This window comes from Callithrix jacchus, chromosome X (genome assembly GCF_049354715.1).
Source record: "Callithrix jacchus isolate 240 chromosome X, calJac240_pri, whole genome shotgun sequence".
NCBI classification, from domain to species: Eukaryota; Metazoa; Chordata; class Mammalia; order Primates; family Cebidae; genus Callithrix; species Callithrix jacchus.
Genome location: NC_133524.1, coordinates 71,895,863 through 71,920,398, shown reverse-complemented (window position 1 = coordinate 71,920,398; position 24,536 = coordinate 71,895,863). Strand labels below are relative to the sequence as shown.

Below are 24,536 nucleotides of genomic sequence, written 5' to 3'. Positions count from 1 at the left end.
GAATTAACTGTAGGTGTGCGAATTTCTTTCTGAGTTGTCTGTTCTGCTTCATTGGTCTATGTGTCTGGTTTTTTTTTTGTTTTTGTTTTTGCCAGTACCATGCTCTTTTGGTTCCTATAGCTCTGTAGCATAATTTGAAGTCAGGTAATTTGATTCCTCCAGTTTTGTTCTTTTTGCTCAGGATAGCTTTGGCTATTCTGTGTAATTTTGTTCTGTTCCATTGGTCTATGTGTCTGTTTTTATGCCAGTACCATGCTCTTTGATTCTTATAGCTCTGTAATATAATTTGAAGTCAGGTAATTTTGGTTTTGGTTAGCTCTTGCTTTTCTAGTTCTCTAAGATGCATCATTAGGTTATTTGTGTAAAGTTTTTCTTCTTTTTTGATGTAGGCACTTACAGCTATGAATTTCTGTCATAGTACTGCTTCCGCTGTATCCCATTGGTTTTGACATGTTGTGTTTCTGTTATCATTTGCTTCAATAAAATTTTCACTTTCCCTCTTACTTTCTTCATTGACCCACTGGTCATTCAGGAGAATATGGTTTGATTTTCATGTGTTTATGTAATTTCCAAAATTCCTCTTGTTATTGTAGTTTTATTTCATTGTGGTCACAGAAGATGCTAGATATTATTTCTTTTTTGGGGGGGGATTTTTTGCTTGTTTTTTTGTTCAAGGTAATAGTGACCTCATAGAGTAATTTTGGAGATCTTCCAGTCTCTTATTTTTTGGGGGGAATAGTTTGCAAAGAATTGGTATGATTTCTCCTTTAAATGTCTGGAACATTTCATTAGTGAAGTCATCTTGGCCTGGGCTTTTCTTGGGGGAAGTTTAAAGATCATTAAGTCAGGTGCACTGGAAGTGATCCCCTGGCTGGCTGGGCTGGCCGGGTTTGAGCGTCAGGAAGACCCTAAAGATTAGACTGGAAGAAAAGAAAATAGAAACCATGTTTTGAAGATCTGCATTACAGGTACTTCATCAGTTTGTAAGACATGTGTCCAAAACAACTACCAGTTTGGTTCTTGAAAGATCCCTGAATCATGTGCAGTTACTTGGGTGAGTGGGTCAGGACCCTGTCTTAAGACAGGTGGAAGGAAAAAATCCAGTTACAATATTTTCCCTAGCAACAAATGAGATGTGGCGATTAGGGGACAGTGAAGTTTACCAAATGGGCGATGTCAGTCAAAAGACAACATGGCACAGAATATCAGTATTCCAGCCGGGCCTCAGAGATGTGGCATATCAGTATGTGAAAAAGGGGTCTTAAATTTCTGTGGAAGGGAAAATGGACTATGGTGAATAAATACATGGATAAAAATAATGTGAGGTGGGCTGGGCGAGGTGGCTCATGCCTGTAATCCCAGCATTTTGGGAGGCTGAGATGGCTGGATCACAAGGTTAGGAGTTCGAGACCAGCCTGGCCAACATAGTGAAACCCCGTTTCTACTAAAAATACCAAAAGTAGCCGGGTGTGGTGGCACATGCCTGTAGTCCCAGCTACTCAGGAGGCTGAGTCAGTAGAATCACTTGAACCTGGGAGGCAGAGGTTGTGGTGAGCCAAGATTGGGCCACTGCACTCCAGCCTGGGCAATAGAGCAAGACTGCATCACACACAAAAATAATAATAATAATGTGAGGCAACAAGCAACAGGATTCATAGCTGATAATATTATATTTCTGAGTGACCAAGCGAAAGAGGAGTAGAATGGATGATTCTTCTTTGGCCATCATTTGGTACAGTCTCATTTCCAGATCATGTATAATCTTTACAGTTCCCAAAAACAAAAATTAAAATACTCTTTTACATAATAAATTTTCTAAAAAAAGATCACTAAGTCAGTTTCTTTACTTGTTATACGTCTATTCAGATTTTCTAGTTCTTCTTGAGTCAGTTTTGGCAGTTTGCATTTTTCTGGGAATTTGTCTGTTTCATCATTGTATCTAATATACTAGCATAGAGTTGTTCATAGTATTCCTTTATACTGCTTTCATTTTTGTAATGCCATTAATGATGCACAGCTGTTCATTCCTGATTTTAGAAATGTGAGTCTTCTCTTTTTTTTGGTTGGTCTAGCTAAAGGGTTTTTCAAAAAACAAATTTTACTTCTATTATTTCTATTCTATATTTCTTTTTTTTCACTTCAATTTGATTATTTTTTCTGCTTTAAGCTTAGTTTTCCTTTCTTTTTCAGTTTCTTATCGTGGATGGTGAGATTATTACTTTGAGATCTTTCTTTGTTTATAATGCTGGTGATTATAATTATAAATTTCCCTTTAAGCACTGCTGTAGCTGCATTCCATAAATTTTGGTATATTTTCTTTTTCGTTCATCTCAAAGTATTTTCTAATTATTCTTATTATTTCTTCTTTGACCCTTTGGCTATTTAGGAATATGATGTTTAATTTCCACATGTATGTGAATTTTCAAAATTTTCTTCTCATTTTATTTGTAATTCCGTTCTAATGGGATTGCAGAACATATAATTCCAATCACTTTACATTTGTTGAGGCTAGCATGCAGTCTGTTGTTGAAAATGTTTCGTGAGTGCTTGAGAAGAATGTTCATTATGCTGCTATTGGTTGGATCATTCTATAGAGGTCAGTTAGGTAAATTTTGTTTGATAGCATTGTTGCAGTCTTCTATATGATTGCTAATTTTCCATCCACTTGTAGTATCCATTATTGAGAGTGAAGTATTTAAGTCTTCAAGTCAATTCTTACTGTTGAATTATGAATTTATCTACTCAATTTTGAAAGTTTCCCCGTGTATTTTGGGACTTTGTTTTTAGGTGCATATATATTTATGATCATTATAGTTTCTGGATGAATTGACCCTGTTATCATTATAAAATGCTTTAAATTGTTAAATGTTTCTCAGAGGTGTCCCATTTCTCTTCATCTCACTGCTACTCTAAGCAGGCCACCATCACCTCTTGGCTAAGTGCTTCTTCTAAAATATAAAGATGATCATACCACTTTTGTGTTTAAAATATTTATTACCAATAGTAATAATTAGGCCTCTCTATTAGGCCTGAGAGAGGATGCAACTTTCCCAAGATCAAATTAAGACTATGAACAAGGACTAGATCCCAGGTTTACCGATTCCTAGTTGAATATTTGCTTTATTGTATCGTATCTACTACTGAGCTGGGTACTCTTGATTAGCCCACTGAACCTTTATTTAATTCTCTTTCATGTTTGAGAAGTCGTAAAGTCAAAGCATTCACTTTTCACACACCCTTGCGGCCATGGGCCTGTAGGTAAACTAGGTTATTTTAATTAGAATCAACTGCTCAGCATTTGGAAGGCATATGTGAAGTGGAAGCCATCTTCAAGCCACATATTGCCTGTTTTGCTGGTAAGTGAGTTGTGCAGAGTTACCACTCAAATGTAATAGCATTTTAGCATGAATTCTCCAGCTCTCTACCAATAATCAGTTATAGTGGTCACATCAGCTGCAGTGGTTTTTTTGTTGATTGTTTGTTTGTTTTCCATTTTGGTTTTAAATTCCCTGGATCACAGCTCTCTGGGTTCTTGAATTCATGAGACTGGTAGTAGCCTTATAGGTCCTAACAATTCTAGTTGATAAGCTTTATATTCTTCTGGGAGTCATTCCTTGAGATTCTCCTTAGAATGCATTCTTCCTTTCCTTCCAAGTAACTTGTAAGCACCCAATTTATTATATTAAGTTCCTTCATCTAAAATACAGAAGGGTTTTTTGGTTCTTGCACTGAACCATGACTAATACAAACATTTCCAAAATTACAGTAACTTCCTTAACAATATACCAGTTCTCTTAAATGACACCTGTATATTTTATAACCAGATACCTTTATTGTTTACACAGAAGAGTAATATGTTATTAGCCCTAGTGTATCTCTTTTTTTCCCCAACTGAATTTTGTTGTAAAAGGTAAATTTCTGCAGAATTTATCAAGAAGTTAGTAACAAGCTCGATATGTTTCTTGGTCTCTTAGTCATCTTATTCACGTATTCAAACTAATTAACTTTTGACAATGAAATCAAGGCCTTTATTAATATAAGTTTGTTATTGTACCATCTTGCCAGTTTTTTCACTTCCCGTTACTTCCTTTTTCTTTTCTTTTCTTTTTTTTCTTTTTTTTTTTTTTGAGAAAAGGTCTCACTCTGTCACCTAGGCTGGAGTGCAGTGGTGCAATCAGGGTTCACTGCAGCCTTGATCTGTCGAGCTCAAGCGATCCTCCCACCTCAGCCTCACAAGTAGCTGAGACTACAGGCATGTGCCACCGTGCCTGGCTCCCTTTTTTTTTTTGAGACATAGTCTCGGTTTGTCGTCCAGGTTGGAATGCAATGGCTTGATCTCAGCTCACTGCAATCTCCACCTCTTGGGTTCAAGTGATTCTCCTGCCTCAGCCTCCAGAGTAGCTGGGATTATAGGTGTGCATGACCCTGCCCAGCTAATTTCTTGTATTTTTAGTAGAGATGGGATTTCACCATGTTGGCCAGGCTGGTCTTGAACTCCTGATCTCAGGTGATCCGCCTGCTTGGGCCTCCCAAAGTGCTGGGATTACAGGCATGAGCCACAGTGCCCAGCCTACTTACTGAATTTTTTGTAGAGATGAGGTTTTGCCATGTTGGCTAGGCTGGTCTTGAACTCCTGGCCTCAAGTGATCCTCCTGCCTCGACCAACCAAAGCACTGGGATTACAGGCATGAGCCACCAGTTAACCTTCTTCTTCAAAGTCTCAAAGAGCACACTGGTTCTTCTTGTGCCAGAAGAGATTAGTACTATCATGAAAAAATTACAGGACTCTAGGAAGACAAAGGTACTTCTTGTTTTCTAAATATTTTACATTTTTTTTTTTTTTTTTTAGATGGAGTCTCTCTCTCTGTCACCCAGGCTAGAGTGCACTGGCATGATCTCGACTCACCACAACCTCTGCCTCCTGGTTCAAGAGATTCTCCTGCCTCAGCCCCTTGAATAGCTGGGATTACAGGCACAGGGTGCCACGTCCAGCTAATTTTTTTGTATTTTTAGTGGAGATGGGGTTTCACCATGTTGGCCAGGCTGATCTCAAACTCCTGACCTCAGGTGATCCACCCACCTCAGCCTCCAAAAGTGCTGGGATTACAGGCGAGAGCCACCATGCCTGGCCTGTTTTACAGTTTTGTAATGGTAGCTTTTGGGAAGTTAAGGACAGTCTCATGTCAGATTTAGTCAATATACAATTTGGCAAGGTAAAGCTGAATTCAAGGGACTGAGAGAGTCTTCTTGACTACCTTTCCTTCCTGTGCTACAACCTCAACTGAGAGTATTCACAGGTTTCAGGAAATCTGTATTAGTCATGGTTCTTCAGAGAAAGAGAACACTGTGTGTGTGTCTGTGTACACACATGTGCATAGACAGAAAGAGAGAGGGAGAGAGAGAAAGAGATTTTAAGGAATTAGTTCACATGAGTGTAGAGGTTGGCAAATCTAAAATCTGCAAGGTGGGCTGGCAGCCTGGAGCCCCAGGAAAAAGCTGATACCGTAGTTCAAGCACAAAAGCCATCAGGCTGGGAACCTAGAGAAGAGCCAATGCTACAATTCAAAAGCAATCTGTTGGCAGAATTCCTTCTTACCTGGGATAGATCAGTCTTTTGTTCTATTCAGGTCTTCAACTGATTGATATGGCCCACCCATATCAATGCTTTATTCCACTAATGGAGGGCAATGCTTTATTCAAAATCCACTAATTTAAATGTTAATTTCATCCAAAAGCACCCCTCACAGAAACATCTAGAACTGTTTGACAAAATATCTGGGCATTGTGGTCCAGCCAGAATGACATGTAAAATTAATCATCACATCCTCTAGAAGAAGCCCAGTCTCCTAAGAAATGTATAGGATGGAGGAAAAGAGAAAAATAAAGTCTCAGATGTTGGTTTAAAATGGGTGGATACAATAGAGGTGCCCAAATTTCTCCCTTACCACTCCTTAGGAACTGCTTGTGAACTGGGAAGTTCAGACAAATAGGCAGGCCTAGGACTCTAAGTATTTTATAGGGTTTAAAATTTACAAGCTATGCCTCTTTCCTTAATTTTTTTTCAGATGGAGTCTTGCTCTGTCACCCAGGCTGGAGTGCAGTGACACGATCTCAACTCACTGCAACCTCTACCTCCCGGGTTCAAGCAATTCTCCTGCCTCAGCCTCCCAAGTAGCTGGGATTACAGGCGCCTGCCACCACATGTGGCTAATTTTTGTATTTTTAGTAAAAATGGAGTTTCGACATGTAGGCCAGGCTGGTCTTGAACTCCTGACTGCATGATCCACCCGTCTCAGCCTCCCAAAGTGCTGAGATTACAGGCGTGAGCCACTGCGTTCAGCCTGTGCGTCTTTCTTGAATTTCTCTTCTTAAGGGGCCATGGTGCATTATGGAAGTTTTTCAAAATAAAGATATGTGGAAAGAATAAGTAACCCAATCTGTAAGAATTATGTGCTGCATGACCCAAAGCTTTTCCAGAGAAGGAAAACGAAATCATAATGACCAATAGCAGGAAATTGTGAATTGTGGGGTAAATATCAGTTGAACTTCCATCTCATTATCACTGAAAATACAGGTGCAATCTCTAAATCCTATTTAGGGAAGATGGGATTTTTCTATCCAGAACATGGACCTTAATGTTAATGACAGATTTATTTGTTAATATTTATTTATATAGAGATCGGGTCTCACTTTTTTGGCCTGACTAGTTTGGGACTCCTGGTTTCAAGTGATCCGTCTACCTCGGCCTCCCAAAGCGCTGAGATTACAGGTGTGAGCCACCATGCCTGGCCTGTTGATTTATTTTTGAGTGGCTCCCATGTACCAGGAACTGTGCCAGACACAAGGAATACAAAGGCAGATAACAGCCTTAATCAGAAGGCAGGGTAGGGTATGGCTTAGAAGGACACTGAAATAAAAGGTTACCTTTGTACCTTTGTACAAAAAAGAAAAGAAAAAATGAATTATGTGCTGATTTCAATTTTATAATACTTTCAAAAATGCAATGCTGTCCATTTATTAAAAAGAGTGAAGATAATCAATAATTAGGAGTATGAAAAAGTAGTGAAAACAGCACAATATTATATCTATAAAATGTTGATGTTGGTCTGTGCCATTGGTAAATGGCATTGGTGGGGGGAAAGTTGAGTCTCTTATGCATTGAGCCTTTGGGGTGATGTGTAGTGATTTCCATAGGGCTGAGTCTAGGACCAAGCTCCTTGCCTGAATTGAAGGTAGAAGTTCCTTGAAAGAAACAGAACCAAATCTGTTTGCTGATGAAGATTTGCCTGTGCATGGTAAAAACACAACCTCAAATACAAATATAGTGTGGTAAAAAATGTTAATGTTGGCCCGGGGCTGTGGCTCATGCCTGTAATCCTAGCATTTTGGGAGGCTAAGGCAGGTGGATCATGAGGTCAGGGGGTCGAGACCAGCCTGGCCAGCATGGTGAAACCCTGTCTCTACTAAAAATGCAAAAAATTGGTGGCACGCACCTGTAGTCCCAGCTACTTGGGAGACTGAGGCGGAGAGTTGCTTGAACCTGGCAAGTGGAGGTTGCAGTGAGCCAAGGTCGTGCCACTGCACTCCAGCCTGGGTGACAGAGGGAGACTCCATCCCCCCACAAAAAAGCTAATGTTAAAACATTATATATACATTTTTCTTTCCTTCTTTCTCTCTTTCTTTCTCTTTCTTGCTCCCTTCCCTCCTTTCCCCTCCCCTCCCCTCCCCTTCCCTTTCTTTCCTTTCCTTTTTTGATGGAGTTTCACTCTGTCACCCAGGCCCGAGTGCAGTGGCGTGATCTCAGCTCACTATAACCTCTGCCTCCCAGGTTCAAGCGATTCTGCTGCCTCAGCTTCCTGAGTAGCTGGGATTACAGGCGCCTGCCACCATGCTCAGCTAATTTTTGCATTTTTTTAGTAGAGACAGGGATTCACCATGTTGGTCAGGCTGGTCTTGAACTCCTGACCTTAAGTGATCCGTCAACCTTGGCTTCCCAAAGTACTCGGATTATGAGTGTGGGCCACTACACCTGGCCCCACATTTTTTTTTTTTTTAAATAGAGACAGAGTCTTGTTATGTTGCTGCCCCAGCTGGTTTCGAACTTGTGGGCTCAGACAATCTTCCTGCTCTGGCCTCCCAAAGTGCTGGAATTACAGGCATGAGCCACCACGCCCAGCCAAAACATCATATATTTGAACAAAAATCATAAGAGAACACAAAGATGCTTGCTATGGTTTGAATATGTCTCTCAAATTTCATATGTTGGAAATGTGATCCTCCATGTGGTAGTGTTGGGAGGTGAGGCTTAAAGGGAGGTGTTTGGGTCAATAGGGCACCACTCTTATGAATAGGTTAATGCTATTATTGAGGGAGTGGGTTTGTTATTTCAGTAGTGAGTTCCTTAAAAAAGGATGAGTTCTAGCCTCCCCTTTCGCTCTCTCACTTTCTCTCTCTCTGCCCTTCCATCATGGGATGATGCAGCAGGAAGGCCATTGTCAGATGCCAGTGCCTTGATCTTGGACTTCCCATTCTCCAGAACTGTGAGGAAATAAATTTTGTTCTTTATAAATTACCTAGTCTGTGTTATTTTGTTATAGTGGCATAAAATGGACTAAGACAATACTAATGGGTATGAAGTTTCTTTTGGGGGTGATGAAAATATTCTAAAATTGACTGTAGCGGTGGCTGCACAATTCTGTGAATATACTAAAAGCCATTGCATTGTATACTTTAAGTTGGTTAGTTGTATGATATGCAAATTATATCTGAATAAAACCATTATAACAGAAAAAGAGAACAGAAATAAAAGCATTTGTTAAAATAGTGTTGTAAAATTTAAGGTAAAATCTCTTATATTTTAACTTTTGTTTAATAATAAATGATTATTTTAATTTAGGAGAGGTTCTTTGTACCACTGAAATTTCAGCATTTCTTTTTTATTTAGTACATTCCTATTTCTCTCTTTTCTTCATATGCACATTGTTGTATAATCTTTTTGCGTGCATTATATGAAAAATACAAACCCATTTTTTTCTCTGAATAATGTTGATATAACATTCTTCCAAAGTTAATTCGAGAGGATGATGATGTACAAGTTTATGGGTTTTAGGATTTATAAATTTGTGTGTCTCAGTTTTTGATATGTCCAAACTGGCCTTTTTAGAAAGCAAGAAGACTCAGGCACCAAAGTAAAACACAATAAAGTGAAACAAAATGTTATTTTGTATTCTTTCTAGTTCACACCCAAAGAGGTATCTATTTCAGAGCCTCTTGAATAAATAATGCCATTTCTCTGAAAATTAATATTAGAGTTCTCACAAAAGACAGGAACAGGCCTGAACAGTGAAGGACACTGAATCTCATTTTTAATGTCCAGATAATTACCAGAGTTGTGAATAGGAAGAAAAGACCTTTCCATGTTGATGGCCTATTGCCTCTTACCCCCAAACTTGATTGAACACCCTTGCAGTTTTTGTTCTGGTTCCCTGTCTCTGGATATTCTCTGTGGGTCATCATCAATAAGGAGTTCTGTTCGCTCGAGATGGGCTGGTTGGGAGAGGGTGACAGCTACTTTGGAGAGGGTGTGTGGGAATATGTTTTTTCTGTTTTTTGAGAAGAGAGTCTCACTCTTTTGCCCAGGCTGGCGTGCCGTGGAACAATCATGGCTTACTGTAGCCTCGGATTCCTGGGCTGGAGTGATTCTCCCACCTCAGCCTTTTGTTTGTTTGTTTGTTTTGTTTTGTTTTGAGACGGAGTCTGGCTCTGTCGCCTAGGCTGGAATGCAGTGGCATGATCTCGGCTTACTGCTACCTCCGTCTGCCGGATTCAAGAGATTCTCCTGCCTTAGCCTCCCAACACCTCAGCCTTCTGAATAGCTGGGAGTACAGGCACGCACCTCCACGCCCAACTAATTTTTGTATTTTTTTGTATAGACGGGGTTTCTCCATGTGGCCCAAGCTGGTCTCGAACTCCTGGACTCAAGGGTTCTGCCCACCTCAGCTTCCCAAAGTGCTGCGATTATAGGTGTGAGCCACTACGCCCGGACTACAGTCTTAAATTTTGTTTTGTTTTGTTTTGCAGTAATTTTTACAATTTTTTTTTTTTTTTTTTTTTTTTTTGAGACGGAGTTTCACTCTTGTTACCCAGGCTGGAGTGCAATGGCGCGATCTCGGCTCACCGCAACCTCCGCCTCCTGGGTTCAGGCAATTCTCCTGCCTCAGCCTCCTGAATAGCTGGGATTACAGGCACGCGCCACCACGCCCAGCTAATTTTTTGTATTTTTAGTACAGACGGGGTTTCACCATGTTGACCAGGATGGTCTCGATTTCTTGACCTCGTGATCCATGCGCCTCGGCCTCCCAAAGTGCTGGGATTATAGGCGTGAGCCACCGCGCCCGGCCCAATTTTTACCATTTTCAACATCAGGCATAGGAGGACAGGAGTAAGAGGCTTAAGAGGGCTGCAGACTGGAAGGGAAGGTGAAGAATTGGAGGGTGGCGCACTAACAATAACGGAGGGAATAAAGGTAAACGGTGGGCTAAGAATAATGGGAGGGGTATTGACGAAGGAAGGATGGGCTGAGCGAGGGATGATGGTGGAGGCCCCTGTGACCGAGGGGAGGGGAAAGGTGGAAGAAGCAGAGTGGGATGGGGGCCCTGGGAAAGGAGTGAAGGAGGTCTGTAGACGGCTGAGGGTTAGACTCCGAGAGACGGGAGTGGGAGGGGGAGGAGGGTAAAGGGCGTGCGCAGCGCATGCGCTGGAAGCACACTGCGGCGATTCTGGAGAGGTCCTTTTCTGGCCTCAGCGTTGCGGCTCGAGGCACAGCTGGTCCTGTGCCTGCTGTCCATTGCCGCTAAGGCCTGCTGCTGCCATTCAAGGATGTCTCCCTCTCTCTCTTTCATGCCGCTCTCACCACCCCATCTTGGGACCGCCGGCTCTAAGAATTCCTGCTACAACACTGAATTCAACCAGGAGGTAAAGGAACGATGTAGGGGAAGAACAGAACATGGAGGGCGGCGGAGGGAACTTGGGCCAGGAAGATCTTTAATTTGTGCATTTTTCCAGTTCACGGGAGGAAAAAATGGAATCCGTTATAGGCCCCAGTTCTCCAAGGATGTTGAGCATTTGCTTCCCATTGTGAAAGGAATGCAGACTCCTTTCCTCTAACTAGAGTCAAGGCACCTGAGCATCGGTGTTTTCCATGTTCCCTGTTTAAAACATTTGGGGTTCGTCATTTGTAGTAGATGTATTTAAAGGGCAAGGCCTTAGGATTAGGTTCATCCGATTGTTTAGCAGAGTTTTCCTTGGCTTTGTTCAGGTTGGCGGGTCTTACGTGAATCCTAGGGTATTCTAGCCCCCTCCCTTGGAGTCAGTACCGATTCCATTTAGATCTGGGTTTCACTCTGATCACCTGCAACGCCTTCTTTCCCGGATTCAACTTCCCTAGTTTACCGCATCTACTCGCTTTAGGGAAGGCTGGTAGTGGCTCTCCTTGGGCAATGGGGCAGAACTGTGGCGAGAAATACGTCCAGAGAGCATCAGGCATGCATATTGTATATTAATGGGAGCAAGAAGGAAGAGGACTAGGGCGGTGCGCAGGGTATTTGAGAGGCTGGATGAGGAGGCGCGGCACCAAGGGGCGGCGCTCAAGCTTACAGTATTTGAGAAGACCTGAGTTAAGGGGAGGGGCTCCAGTGGGTGGCGAGGAGAGGGAGGCACGCATGCGCAAGGCTTGAATGGAGTGGGGGTTGGAGGGTCGGGAAGAGAAGGACTCGCATACATATTTACGAACGCAAAGTTGCTAGAAGTTGGCACCAGAGATTGGGAGGGAGAGATGGCGCTCATGCGTATTTGAGACATCTTGATGGTTGGGGAAAACGGTAAGGAGGAAGCGGCGCGCATGCGTATTTCAAAAGGAATGCCGGAGTGGGGGGAGGAGGTGCTCAGTGTTCGTGTAATTAAGGTTGCAAAATGGCGAGGGGGGAGGTAAGCTGTCTTTGGTTGGCCATCTTGAGCTATCAGGCCCTGCAGAGAACTACCCTTTTAGCTGAGTGAAGGGATCAACCTGAGTTGGAGTTTTCCTATGCTGTGGCCAGATATACTAGAAATTAACCCAGAATCTTAGCCTATCACTGGCCTATCGGTAAGTGGGTTCAAAAATGAGGAGGCGACGATGACTCTGCAAAAGGTTGCGGCAGCGGCGGTGCGTAGGAAATGCGTAAAAAGGGAGCACTTGGAGACAGGCCACATTTGGGCAGTATGCTTTCGGAGGCCTCTCTCTGGCTTTCCGATCTTGGGCCGCTGTACTTGGCTTTGAATAGTCATTCCATCAGAGTAGCAAAGCACAGTGCTTGTAGTGTGAGAATCTAATGTTGATGCCCTTGATTACCGAAAGCCCTTGATTTTCTCCCCTGAGAACATAGGCGTGAGGATTTGGATGTGTTTCCAAATGCTTGTTACTCTGCCGTAAACCTGGAATTTGGACCTATGGCTGCCTGGGACTCATACTGTTGCGGAGAAAGATTGAAAAGTAGTTAATGGCAGTGGTGGTATGAAGGTAGCCTGGACTTTCACCCTTTCCTTTATTTTTTCTCCTGTAGAACTTTCAGCACGGTTTTGTCAAGGGAGAACATTAGAGTTTCTTTTCTTTTTTAAAGGCAGATGTACTGTCATGACTCCAAGGGCACAAGATTAAAAAGTGAAAAAACATCTTCCAATAATCCTAGCTATGATTTCGTGGTGGTACTTTTCCTTCTCTGGGTCTATTTCTCTCTCCCCCCCCCCTTCTCTCTCTCTCTCTCATTTATTTACTTTTAGACAGAGTCTTGCTCCATTGCCCAGGCTGGAGTGCAGTGGTGCGATCTCGGCTCACTACAGCCTCTGCTTCCCGGGTTCAAGCGATTCCCGTGTCTCACTCAGCCTCCTGAATATTAGCTGGGGTTACAGGTGGGCGCCACCACGCCCGGCTAATTTTTTAATTTTTAGTAGAGGCAGGGTTTTGCCATGTTGGCCAGGCTGGTCTCGAACTCCTGGCCTCAAATGATTCACCGGCCTCGACCTCACAAAGTGCTGGGATTACAAGCGTGAGCCGCCGCGCCCGGCCACTGGGCCTATTTCTGCATCTGTAATAATAATTATACTTAAACGTCTATAGCACTTACTACTTGTGACGTTCTGGTCTGCGTGCTTTTATTTACATAGGCCGTAACTCATTTGGTACTCTCAACAATCTTATGAAACAGCAATACTGTTATTAAGTTTTTGCAAATGAGATATTTGAGGGACGCAATTTTAATTTGTTCAAGGCTTTACAGCCAGTTGAATGGCTGATACTGGGTTTTTATCCAGGTGGGATGGCTCCAGAAGCCTGTGCTCTTAAGCGTTATGCTTTATCTCCTAAAAAGAGGAGGCGAATTTAAGGGAACCTTCTTTTACGGTTTCAAAATTTGTTTGTAACTAACCAAAGCCGTTTGAGAAGGGAGACTTGTTTTCTGTTTTTGACTGCAGAGTGTAGGGTTACATACCTAGGAGATAAAAGTAAAGAATTGTTGATTTGGTGCCTAGTGGGGTGACTATCCTTAACTACCCTTGTCTTCTGTGCTTTTTGTTCTGCAGAGGGTCTAAAATGGCCGACTGCGGCAGGCTGGACACGCCCTTCTTGTTTTGCCTGATTTTCTGTCTGATTCTAATGCTTTGAGACATCTAACCAGTCATTTGCTGCAGTAGGTTTTTTTTTTTAACCTATTATTAATATTTCACCATGTTGATCCAAATATACAACAGCGATGGAAAAGTTATTGTCTTTTTTCTTGTTATAAAAGACTGAAAGCATGGGTGTTTTATTTTCATTATTTGCTTAGGGATACATTCGTGGAAGTGGAGTTCGTACATCAAAGTACGGACATTTTAAACTCTCAGTATGTATTGCCAAATTTCTTCCTAAAAAGGTTGTATCAATTTTTACTCATACAAATGCTGAATGTTGTTTTTTAATTTTTAATGGATAAAAACCAGTATTAATTTTTCATTTGCTTATTAGCTTAGATTCTTTCTTCCTCCATATATTTGTCAGCAGTTTTCTTTTATGTAATGATAGTTCATATCATATGTTGATTTATGCGTTGAAGCTTTAGTTTAGTGTTTATTATTACCTGAGTGTGTTCTGTAAATAAAGATTATTACTTTTGTAATGTTATAAATACCTACTCCATGTTATTGTTTGCCTCTTAATTTTTGTTTTTAAATTTTTGGTTAGTACAGATTTGAAATTATTTGGCAAATATATCTTCTATTTTGTGATTTTTCTTCCATTGTTTAAATTTGAATAGCTCCCTCAGTCTAGAAATTTGGTAAATATTATAACTTTGCCTGAGGATAACTATCAAGCATGGGAGAAAAAAGATCCATAATTTCATCACCCAGAGATAACTATTGTTAATAAATTTATTCACTTCATTCTATGCATTTTTCTATGCAGTTGATGATATATTGTGTACTATTTTATATTGTGTTTTGTTTTAAACATTATATCACATAAATGTGGTATAATTACAATTCTTTGTAATTGTCATTGTTTCATGACGTTCTGTTGTATGGAAGTATTTTACAGATTTTCATTATTTTAAATTATGTAATGAACGTCTTTTCATTTGGTTTTTATTATTTATATATTTTGGGTTAAGAGACTTCTAGAATTAGTTATTTGTCAAAAGGTTTGAACATTACAAAGAATTGGCATAGTTGCTTTTTTCAAAAAATTAATGTCAATTTTCGTACCCAGTCATTTAGGTACTTATAAAAAATATTTTTGCTTTTGTTTTAGGTACTTATAAAATATATATATTTTACATTCCATATGTAAATGAATGAATGATACCTTCGTGTTTTTTTTTTTTTTTTTTTTTTTGACAGGCTCTCCCTCTTTCACCCAGGCTGGAGTAAAGTGGCTAGATCATGGGTCACTGAAGCCTCAACCTCCAGGGCTCCAGAGATTCTCCCACCTCAGCTTCCTGAGTAGCGGGACTACAGGTGTGTGCCACCATGTCCAGCTAATTTTTACATTTTTTCGTAGAGATGGGGTTTTGCCATGTTGCTCAGGCTTGTCTTGAACTCCTGGGCTCAGGTGATTCTCCTGCCTCAGCTTCCCAAAATGCTGGGATTATAGGGGTGAGCCACCATACCTGGCCGATATCTTTGTTTTGTGATACAGTTCTCTGATTATTGGTAAGGCTGGACTTTCAGATCTCAATTACTAGCTCTTATTTCCTTTTGTGAATTATTCAATTTGTACCTAAATGTTATTTGTAAATTGCAAATGTCATTTGTCGAAGATATGCTCCCAGTAATATTTGTTGCCATTGAGTCTGAAGAAATGTTTGCAATTCCAAATATAACTTGTGTGGATACATGTCTGGTTCTTGGTAGCCATTTTGAGATTACATTTGTCTGATCTCTATCTTATTTTTGTTTTTATTTTTAGTGTGGAGGTCTTGCCCAGGCTGGTCTGGAACTCCTGGGCTCAAGCGATCCTCCCACCTTGGACTCCCAAAGTGCTGGAATTACAGGCGTGAGCCACCTTGCTCAGCCTTGTCTGACTTTTAAATAGAAATCCATTTCTTTTTATCTAAAAGGAAAGCACTTTTGAGTACTGCACAACGTTGGTGCTCCCTGGCTTTGGGTGTGGGGAGAAGACAGGGCAACATTTGTCCCTAATGAGAAACTAATTTAGACAAGAAACAAAACAGTGGTCCCTTCTCTCCGATGCATTCAGGGACTGGTCTTATTTTAAATATTTCTGAGTGGTCTGAGGGAGGATATGGGCAATAGTGAAATGTCCATATTTATACATACTGTTAAGTGCTTTGAGGATGTGAAACACTAATAGGAACACTCTAGCATCTGAGAAGGCACCAAGAAAGAGCTAATTGGCAGAAAAGAACAGTGAATAGGCAAGAGCAGTTTAGTAACTTTAGGGGAAAATAGTATGTTAAACTTATTAAATAACAGCCTCCTAAAGACATTGGATCTCAAAACAATGATCTCAGTATAACTGTCAACAACTTACTGATGTTATCTGCCCAATTTGCTGGTACAGAGCAAAAAAGCCATTAAAAACGTAGGCATTATTAAGAAAAGTATGAGGCACAGAAAAATACCATCCTATTTGTATAAAACCATCTGAACCAAATAACTATTACAGTGGTAATCTTGTCTCAACGAGTCTGTTACTATTACACGATTTTGAAAAGGGAATGGGCAGAGTGTGTTACCTTTCAGTTTCATTTTCCTTGTTTATAATACATAGGTGAATTAGATAGTCTTAAAGGTTTTGGAGGGGTCTAATTCTGGTTTCCTGAACCTGAGTGTTATTTCTAGTTCAGAAAATCTGTCCAAATAAGTAAGTGTTCTAACTTATTCCTACCCTATGATCTGTATATTATCTATTTTATATTTAATAACATTCTAACTTATTTTTTTCAGTGAAGGATGAGGATTATTGGATTTAGAAGTGCCAAATGAGCTGTTACTTACTGCTTTTTGCTATCCAGTTACACTGGGTTAATCCAGTTAGTTGTAAGCTCCCATTTTTCAGCATTTTGCTACCTGTAGATATTAAACCAGGCTCATGTGTATAGTAGAGTGGGGAGGTTAAGAGGAGTATAAGCAAAAAAAAAAGGTCATGTTTTAGATGAGGGGGTTTAGAAGGTCCTTTATTGGAAGTCTGTGCATGGAAGTCCCATTTTACATCATGCCAGTGTCTAGTTCCCAAATCCATCTATGGCCAGGGGTTAGGGAAAGCCTGAATATTTGAAATAACCGAAAAGCATTTAACTTTTGATTTCTATAATTTATTCCTCCCCTCTCTTGATGTTACAGCCAGCAACAGCCTGGAGCAGCATCCCCTGGAAAGAAATTTTACATCGGCCATTATAATACAACCTGATAAGTGTTACAGCACTTATCAGATTGTATTGTAATTGTCTGTGTATATGCCTGTCTCTCTTCCTGTTATCAGTTAGACTGTGAGCTCCTTGAGGGCAAGAAAGGTGTCTTCATCTCCAGAGCCCAGCCTGGCACATTAGTAGGCCTCAGTAAATGTTTATTAGATGAATAAATGAATGACTCATCAACAAACATTTATTGTGTGCCTGCTAAAGTGATCTCCACAGGCTCTGGATTGTCAGCTGTTTCTTCAAAAAGCATGTGGTCAGAAACTTGTTATTTCTTTCTAGTTATGTGTATATCTTCTTAAGAGTTTCTCATGAGACAATGCCATTTTGTGTTTGGATTTCAGTCCTTCGTATTTACAGATGTTGCAACTGTTGCTACTGCTGACACTTGCTTTCTTGGTGGGACTTGAGTGATAACTGTTAGATGAGGGCTTTATCCTCAGGGCCCAGGTCATCATCCAAATAGTATTCCTAGGTAGGACTTTGCATTTTTCTTTCTTCTTTTTTTTTTTTAAAGAGACAAGTTTTTGCTCTGTTGCCCAGGCTGGAGTGCAATGGTGTGATGACAGATCACTGTAGCCTCGAACTCCTGGGCTTAGGTGATCCTTCCACCTCAGCATTCTGAGTTAGGACAATAGGGTGTGCCACCAGTCCTGGCTAATTTTTGTATTTTTTGTAGAGACGGGGTCTTGTTATGGTACCCAGGCTGTTCTCAAACTCCTGGATTCAAGATATCTGCCTCTCTTGGCCTCCCAGAGTGCTGGGATTACAGGTGTGAGCCACTACACCCAACCAGACTCCATATTCTAAACCAGGAGTGGGCAAACTTTATTGCCCATGGGCTACCTGTTTTTGCAAATACAGTTCTGTACTGGAACACAGCCATATTCATTCATCTATGTTTTATGTGGGGCCATTTTGGAATCCCAATGGCAGAGTTAAGTAGCTATTAGTTTGGTGCAAAAGTAGTTGCTGTTTTTGCCATTAAATATATTGGAGACATTGTGGCCTGCAAAGCCCTTGTAGAAAAAGATTGCTGTGCCTGCTCTGGATCATCACTCAACAGTGATGGTTTCATTCCTCATTCCATTCACCAGACCAGAAATTCATATTTATTTATAATTCATATTTACTTTATTTGTCATTGCTTGTGACAAGTCTTTTTCCTTTTTTACAGATAAGCCAGCTAAGACATGTTTTAAAGTAGGAGATTATAAGACCTCCCCCAGGGTCCTGCACTCAAGTCAGTTATACCCTATCCTTTAACATCAAGCTTTGAACCTCTATTCTAGAAATAACTTTTATTATATTCAGACTTGAAGCATGTGAACATAGCATGCTTTGGTGCTTCACCCTTGCTCCCCTCCTTCCTGCACAGTTCTTTGCAATGAGAATATGGGAAATAAGGATTTAATGTGGGCTAAGGCCAAAAGGTAAGCTGAGGCAAATATTTAGAGGATCCTAATGGTAATTTTTATTTTTGCCATGCCACGAGGTGTGTTTTATTTTCATTATTCATACAAATAATTTTCTATAATATCCCGGGGCAGACCGGAGAATTTGGCAGTCCGATTGGGGGGGTCCCTTCAGAGACCCACAGGCCAGTGGCATCGGCGCGGAGTGCCCAGGTTCACAGTGCAGCTTGTGGCTCGTGTCCATCTTGCAGGTGGCTCTTCCTCCACATCAGGACTAGGGTCTCGAAGATGACGGGGGCAGGAAATCCTCCAGGCTCTTAGGAAATTTCACTCCGCTTCTCCTGCTCAATGGTCTCTTTGGTCGGCAGGGTGTTCTTCTCCTGCGTCTCCGTTTTCTTCAGCTTGGCCTTATCGAAGCTGGCGATTTCTCCCATATCTGGTTTGTCTGCCATTTTCTAAAAACAATCCGTACGGTCCCGCTCCAAGATCGGGCTCCCGGTGCTCCCACTCGCTTTGCTGCAGCTAGAGACCCCTAATGGTAATTTTTAAATGAAGAAGTGGGGTGTCCAAAATATTAATTTATTTAGATGTATGCAGGTAGTGAGCCAGAGACCTTCCCCTTATGCCTCTCCAACTTTACGTGTACTATCTTGGTAATCTACCTATGAATACGTTTTGATTCATTTCACTTCATTAAAAAGTCAGAGAGCTCAAAGTCATGTTTGAGAAAGCTAAATCTAAAACAAAATGGAGGAAACATTGAATAGGCTCATCTTGTTGGCTAGGATCATCCTAGGAATAAAATATAATAGAAGGAAAGGACTTATAGCCATATTTTTAAAGCTGCTTGCTGGATTTTCCCCAACATTTTGTTGTGAAAGTTGTCATACATACAGAAAAGTTGAAGGAACTGTACAGTGAAAAGCCATATACCCAACACCTAGATTTTATAATTAACATTTAATTATACAGTCGTGTGTTGCTTAAAGACAGGATGTGTTCTGAGTAATGCGTAATTAAGTGATTTTATTGTGTGAGCATCACAGAGGACTGTACTTACACTAACCTAGATGGTATAGCTTACTATATACCTAGGCTATATGATATAGCCTATTCCTCCTAGGCTACAAACCTGTACAGCATGTTGCTGTATTGAATACTGTAGGCATTTGGAACACAATGGTAAGTATTTGTATATCTAAACATAGAAAAGGTACAGTAAAAATGTGGTGTTACCATCTTATGGGACCACCATTGTATATGTGCCTATGACTGAAATGTTACTAAAAGGTTCAGGACTGTTTGCATTATCACATTAACTCATCTTTGTTGAGTAGGTTTTAAAAATCCATCTGTCATCCATGTTAATGTCATCTATATCTGACCCATCATGGTGCTGAAAAAGTTTCTTTTCATTCTTATTTGTATCTATCTTCTAAGTCAGCATGAATACCAGCACATCTCAACTATGTGTAAGCAGATCTTACACTCAACTATGTGTAAGCAGGAATGAGAGTCTCGGGGAGAGAATCCATGTTGTTTCTGAAAGGAAATAGCCATAGCTCACTGTTTTTTTTTTTGAGACAGTCTTGCTCTGTCACCCAGGCTAGAGTGCAGTGGCGCGATCTTGGCTCACTGCAACCTCCGTCTCCTGTCTTCAAGCAATTCTCTGCCTTAGCCTTCTAAGTAGCTGGGATTACAGGCCCCTGCTACCAGGCCCAGCTAATTTTTGCATTTTTAGTAGAGATGGGGTTTTACCATCTTGACCAGGCTGGTTTTGAATTCATGACTTCAACATCCACCCAACTTGGCCTCCCAAAGTGCTGGGATTACAGGTGTGAGCCACTATGTCTGGCAAGCTCACTTGTTTACTGGAAATAGTAGAAGGAAGGAAAGATGGAAGTCCAGGTCAAGTGTCATATTGCCCTGTACCTTACTCAGTTCTCTGCCTTTGGGGTAGGTGGTTTTCTGAATAGCTTCTGCTTGTTTCTTTCCTTTAAGGCTTGCTAAAGGAGAAAAAACAGCATCATATTGAAATGCCAATGAGGCAATATTTAGCGTTAGCATAATTCCTTGGAATTCTAGCAAATGGATTTTTAATTTGGGCTACTAATAGTATTCTTTCAGCCTTTTTTGTTAGCAACAGCTGCAGTTTCAATTAGGAATCACCATGAAATTTTGTTTATCTTTGTCCATGGACATGATAATGTTAAATGTTACCTATTTGTGTCTATCTCCTTGGATTTAAACTCAAGGGTACAGACCGTGTTTTACTGATCTTGGTAATTCTCTTACACTGTAAGGTTTGTATTCATTTATAGGGATATACCCCCAAATATGTGTTTAACATTATTACAGAAGATTTAGATATGAGCACATTTTCATGGTGTTCATAACAGTTAAATAATGGAAAAACGTACCTAGTCAAGAATAGGAATTTGGTTAAATACATTTTGTTGTATTCATGTAATGGCACAACATAGCCATTAAAAATTAGTCTTGTAGATAAACATTTGACTTGGAAAGATGTATACAGTATATTAATTGAAAAAGGGCTAAAGAGCAAAAGTATGAGTTCATCTAATCATTGTAAAATAAGAATTCATGTTTGTGCATGTACATGAAATTTGTTGGAAGAACATACCCCAAGTGTTAAACTTTCCTGGGATTCTGGCTGATTTTTGCATTCTTTGCCTAATATAGTTCTGGAATTTTTTTTTTTCCCAGTGGTCATCTATGACTTTCAAAGTTAGAGACACATTGAAACTATTTCCATTTTAAAATTGTTGACCCAAACAAAAGTGGAATAAATGGGGATGGTGAGGGGGCCTGGAAACTGGAGGAATTTAGTTCAGAAAAGAGCTGGGTGGGGTAGGGGAAGGGAGTGGTAGAAATAAGATCACTGTCTTCAGAGGAAGGCACTAATTACCACCTACCCCTCTATTCCTGGCTCTGTAGTGCAAGCATTTTCTGGATCAGTGTTTACGCTTACCATTTATTTCCCAGTTAGGCCCTCTACGCATTCTCTTTCTACCCTTGTCCCTCTGGGCTTTAAAGCTACAGTAGTCGCTAATGGCAGCAGCTGCTTATGAATATGCAGGTCTTGCTCTAGTAAATGGTGGCCTTAGTTGCACCAATAAAGAGATGGCTCAAGTCTATCAAGGCCCCTGCTTCCCCTCTCCTCTCAGCTAGGCAGCACTAATCTTCCATAACTATGGTGGGAGAACTTTCTACCTGGGTCTTATGGTCACTAGTAGATGAGAGGACAGATACTTTCTTGCTGGTGGGTAAGTCCTGGGTAACTGCTCCTTGGGTCTTCCAGGGGTTTCAGTTTAGGGTTGCCTGTATCTCACTGAGTAAGTAACAGAAAACTTAGCAGTATATGCTAGTGCTGCCAGCATATAGTGATAACAGTAACCTGGGCTTTGGGCTATTGCTGAATTGCCAGATTTCTGGGTTACTTTTCATGCTAAGCAGCTAGGGACTGAGAAACTTATAGGCAGTAGGCTGCTTCCTTAGAAAGAAAGGATTCTGGCCAGGCGCGGTGGCTCAAGTCTGTAATCCAGAGTTTTGGGAGGCTGAGGCGGATGGATCATGAGGTCAAGGGATTAAGACCATCCTGGCCAACATGGTGAAATCCCATCTCTACCAAAAATACAAAAATTAGCTGGGCATGGTGGTGTGCGCCTGTAGTCCCAGCTACTAGGGAGGCTGAGGCAGAAGAATCAGTTGAACCTGGGAGGCAGACGTTGCAGTGAGTGGAGATTGTGCCACTGCACTCCAGCGTGGTGACAGAGTGAGACTCCGTCTCAAGAAAAAAAAGAAAGGACCCCTTGGCTGGGTACGGTGGCTCAGGCCTATAATTCCAGCATTTTGGGAGGCCAAGGCGGGTGGATCAGGAGGTCAGGAGTTCGAGAGCAGCCTTGCCAAGATGGTGAAACCCATCTCTACTAAAAATATAAAAATTAGCCTGGCGCCCTTGGGATATCCTGTAATCCCAGCTACTTGGGAGGCTGAGGCAGGAGAATCGCTTGAACCTGGGAGTTGGAGATTGGGCCACTGCACTCTAGCCTGGGTGGCAGAGCAAGACTCCGTCTCAAAAAAAAGGGAAAGGATCCCTTGATAGTCTTTGGTTTGTGTCTCATGACTCAGAGCCTGTTATTCCAGTGGTTGATTCATGAAGGTAGGGGCCTAGCCACTGGTCTGCCTAGCTTTTTGTGGTCCTTTTAATAGCCCAGGCAGCTGGGTGAGGGAGCAGGTAATGTTCAGTTCCTTTTCACTTAAGGTAAGGTGAGTCCTGATGGGAGTTGAGATTGTAAGTGATAGGGGCTTGGTCCAAGAGGTCAGGGTTTTGTAACCTTTTCCTATCAGTGTGAAAACCAGATGCCATCTGATGACTAGATGAAGCTTTCATTCACCTTTTGCAGGCTGCTTTGGTCAGGACTAAAGAATATAGGTTCATTAACTGCCAGACACAGAAAGGCCACTAAGGGATCAAGTTTACCTCCTTTCACAGTAGTGATATTGAAGTCTAAAGAGGGGAAGAATTTGAGGGAATCTACGCAGATAAGCATGAAAATTCTCATCTGAGTACTAATGCTTTGGTGTCATCATTGGTACCTCTGTACCCAGGTTATCTCATTTAAAATAAGGGCAGGAATCCTTAGTACAAACTGTAGATCTTGCAACTGCCTTTGCCAGATAATATAATTGTGGTGCTAGCATGAATGCTTAGCAAGAGTAAAATCTGAGATCCATGGTGTGGCTGGCTGGATAACTTGACTAAGGTGGTAAAAATAAAATTAAGGCTGCATCTCAAACCTTGACTGTTCCATCTTACGTTTGTTTTTTTCTTCTCCCTGTGCTATAGGTGATGCCACACGCAATCAGAAACTATGCCACTGGTGAAGAGGTATGTTTAGCCCTGCCTGGTTAACCTCCAGCGAGGTTATTAGAGAATTGGGAGAGGCTCAAATCAATATCCTGCACATAGTCATCAAACCACTGTGAAGTCTTGGTAAGTGGTCAGTGGCTTTGGTGGGCTTGTCCAGTTAGTGGGATGGGGTAGGGTAAGGTTTTTTTTTTTTTTTCTGAGACAGAGTCCTGCTTTGTTGCCCAGGTCGGAGTGCAATGGCGTGATCTTGGCTCACTGCAACCTCCGTCTCTCGGGTTCAAGCAATTCTCCTGCCTCAGCCTCCCAAGTAGCTGGGATTACAGGCACCCACCCCCACGCTCAGCTAATTTTAATATATTTAGTAGAGACAGGGTTTCATCATGTTGGCCAGGCTGGTCTCGAACTCTGACCTCATGATATGCCTGCCTCGGCCTCCCAAAGTGCTGGGACTACAGGCATGAGCCACTGTGCCTAGCCTGGTAAGGGTTCTTAATAGGCACTAGGCAATTACTGGATATTTTCACATTATGATATGAAAAAAATCTTAAAATATTCAGGCCGTACTATAGAATAAAAAATCTAACCTCTTTTTTCCCTATTCTCCCATTTTTACAGATGGGGGAATTAGAAATTGCCCAAGATTATATGAGGCCACAAAGTAGATGGCACAGATTGCCCAAGATTATAGCTAGTGGGCATAGAAAATGGATTTGAATACAAACCAGTACTGTGTCTTGTACTCAGTGCTTCATCTAGGTTCTATCAAATCCAAAGAAGCCATGTGAGACAGAAACGTTTTTATTTCACAGTAAAAGATTTCTTTTCTTTCTTTCTTAAATAGAGATGGGGGTCTTACTGTGTTGCCCAGAGTGGTCTTGAACTCCCAGGCTCAAGTGACCCACCCACCTTGGTCTCATTTCACACTAAAAGATTTCTGTAATAGCTCCTGAGATTTTACTCCTCTGATGTTGGAAATTTCCACGGTGTAAAGTTTTATTATGCAAAAAATCACCTGGGGTGCTTGTTAAACATGCAGATTCCTGGATGGCCAGAAAACTTGTCCTTGGTCAAGAGTAACATTAAGATCTGCCTGTTACTCATACCGATGCTTTCTGCCCAGCAAGTTTCATCAGAGGGCGAGGATGAATTATGGTTGCCACGGATGTCCTTGTGAGGCAGTTGGGAAGCCTTGATAAGTTGTCAGTGGCTTTGGTGGGGTTCCCCAGTTGGTGATAGAAAAGAGAAGGGAAACTGGTCATGATCTGGCCCTTCTAGCCT

At 41.3% G+C, this 24,536-nt stretch overlaps 1 protein-coding gene and 5 pseudogenes across 5 annotated transcripts in view; 5 read left to right on the top strand and 1 right to left on the bottom strand.

Moving 5' to 3' along the window:
• The first annotated feature begins 944 nt into the window (after positions 1–944).
• LOC100405477 (single-stranded DNA-binding protein, mitochondrial-like) lies at positions 945–1,702 on the top strand (annotated as a pseudogene).
• Positions 1,703–10,774: 9,072 nt separating this feature from the next.
• Positions 10,775–24,536, top strand: part of LOC100403415 (ATP-dependent RNA helicase DDX18 pseudogene) — a 365,505-nt pseudogene continuing 351,743 nt past the window's right edge. The window contains exons 1-2 of the transcript XR_013531807.1: positions 10,775–10,974; positions 23,235–23,381. The product of XR_013531807.1 is annotated as an ATP-dependent RNA helicase DDX18 pseudogene (transcript). The remainder of the gene's footprint in view (positions 10,975–23,234; positions 23,382–24,536) is intronic.
• Positions 10,775–24,536, top strand: part of LOC144581236 (biogenesis of lysosome-related organelles complex 1 subunit 5 pseudogene) — a 340,887-nt pseudogene continuing 327,125 nt past the window's right edge. Inside the window, exons 1-2 of the transcript XR_013531812.1 lie at positions 10,775–10,974; positions 23,235–23,381. The product of XR_013531812.1 is annotated as a biogenesis of lysosome-related organelles complex 1 subunit 5 pseudogene (transcript). The remainder of the gene's footprint in view (positions 10,975–23,234; positions 23,382–24,536) is intronic.
• LOC100409123 (spindlin interactor and repressor of chromatin-binding protein-like) overlaps positions 11,687–24,536 on the top strand; it is a 339,975-nt pseudogene continuing 327,125 nt past the window's right edge. Inside the window, exons 1-2 of the transcript XR_008478946.2 lie at positions 11,687–11,879; positions 23,235–23,381. The product of XR_008478946.2 is annotated as a spindlin interactor and repressor of chromatin-binding protein-like (transcript). The remainder of the gene's footprint in view (positions 11,880–23,234; positions 23,382–24,536) is intronic.
• LOC100411275 (E3 ubiquitin-protein ligase makorin-1-like) overlaps positions 11,687–24,536 on the top strand; it is a 145,428-nt pseudogene continuing 132,578 nt past the window's right edge. The window contains exons 1-2 of the transcript XR_616475.5: positions 11,687–11,879; positions 23,235–23,381. The product of XR_616475.5 is annotated as an E3 ubiquitin-protein ligase makorin-1-like (transcript). The remainder of the gene's footprint in view (positions 11,880–23,234; positions 23,382–24,536) is intronic.
• On the bottom strand, positions 18,421–18,895 carry LOC100405375 (thymosin beta-10). The gene has a single exon (XM_017968325.4). It carries the CDS (start codon positions 18,814–18,816, stop codon positions 18,682–18,684), a length of 135 nt encoding a protein of 44 aa, XP_017823814.1. The 5' UTR covers positions 18,817–18,895; the 3' UTR covers positions 18,421–18,681.

Bases quoted from the DNA above. Each gene is read 5' to 3' on its own strand.
- LOC100405375 (XM_017968325.4), bottom strand. From the start codon at position 18,816: ATGGCAGACAAACCAGATATGGGAGAAATCGCCAGCTTCGATAAGGCC.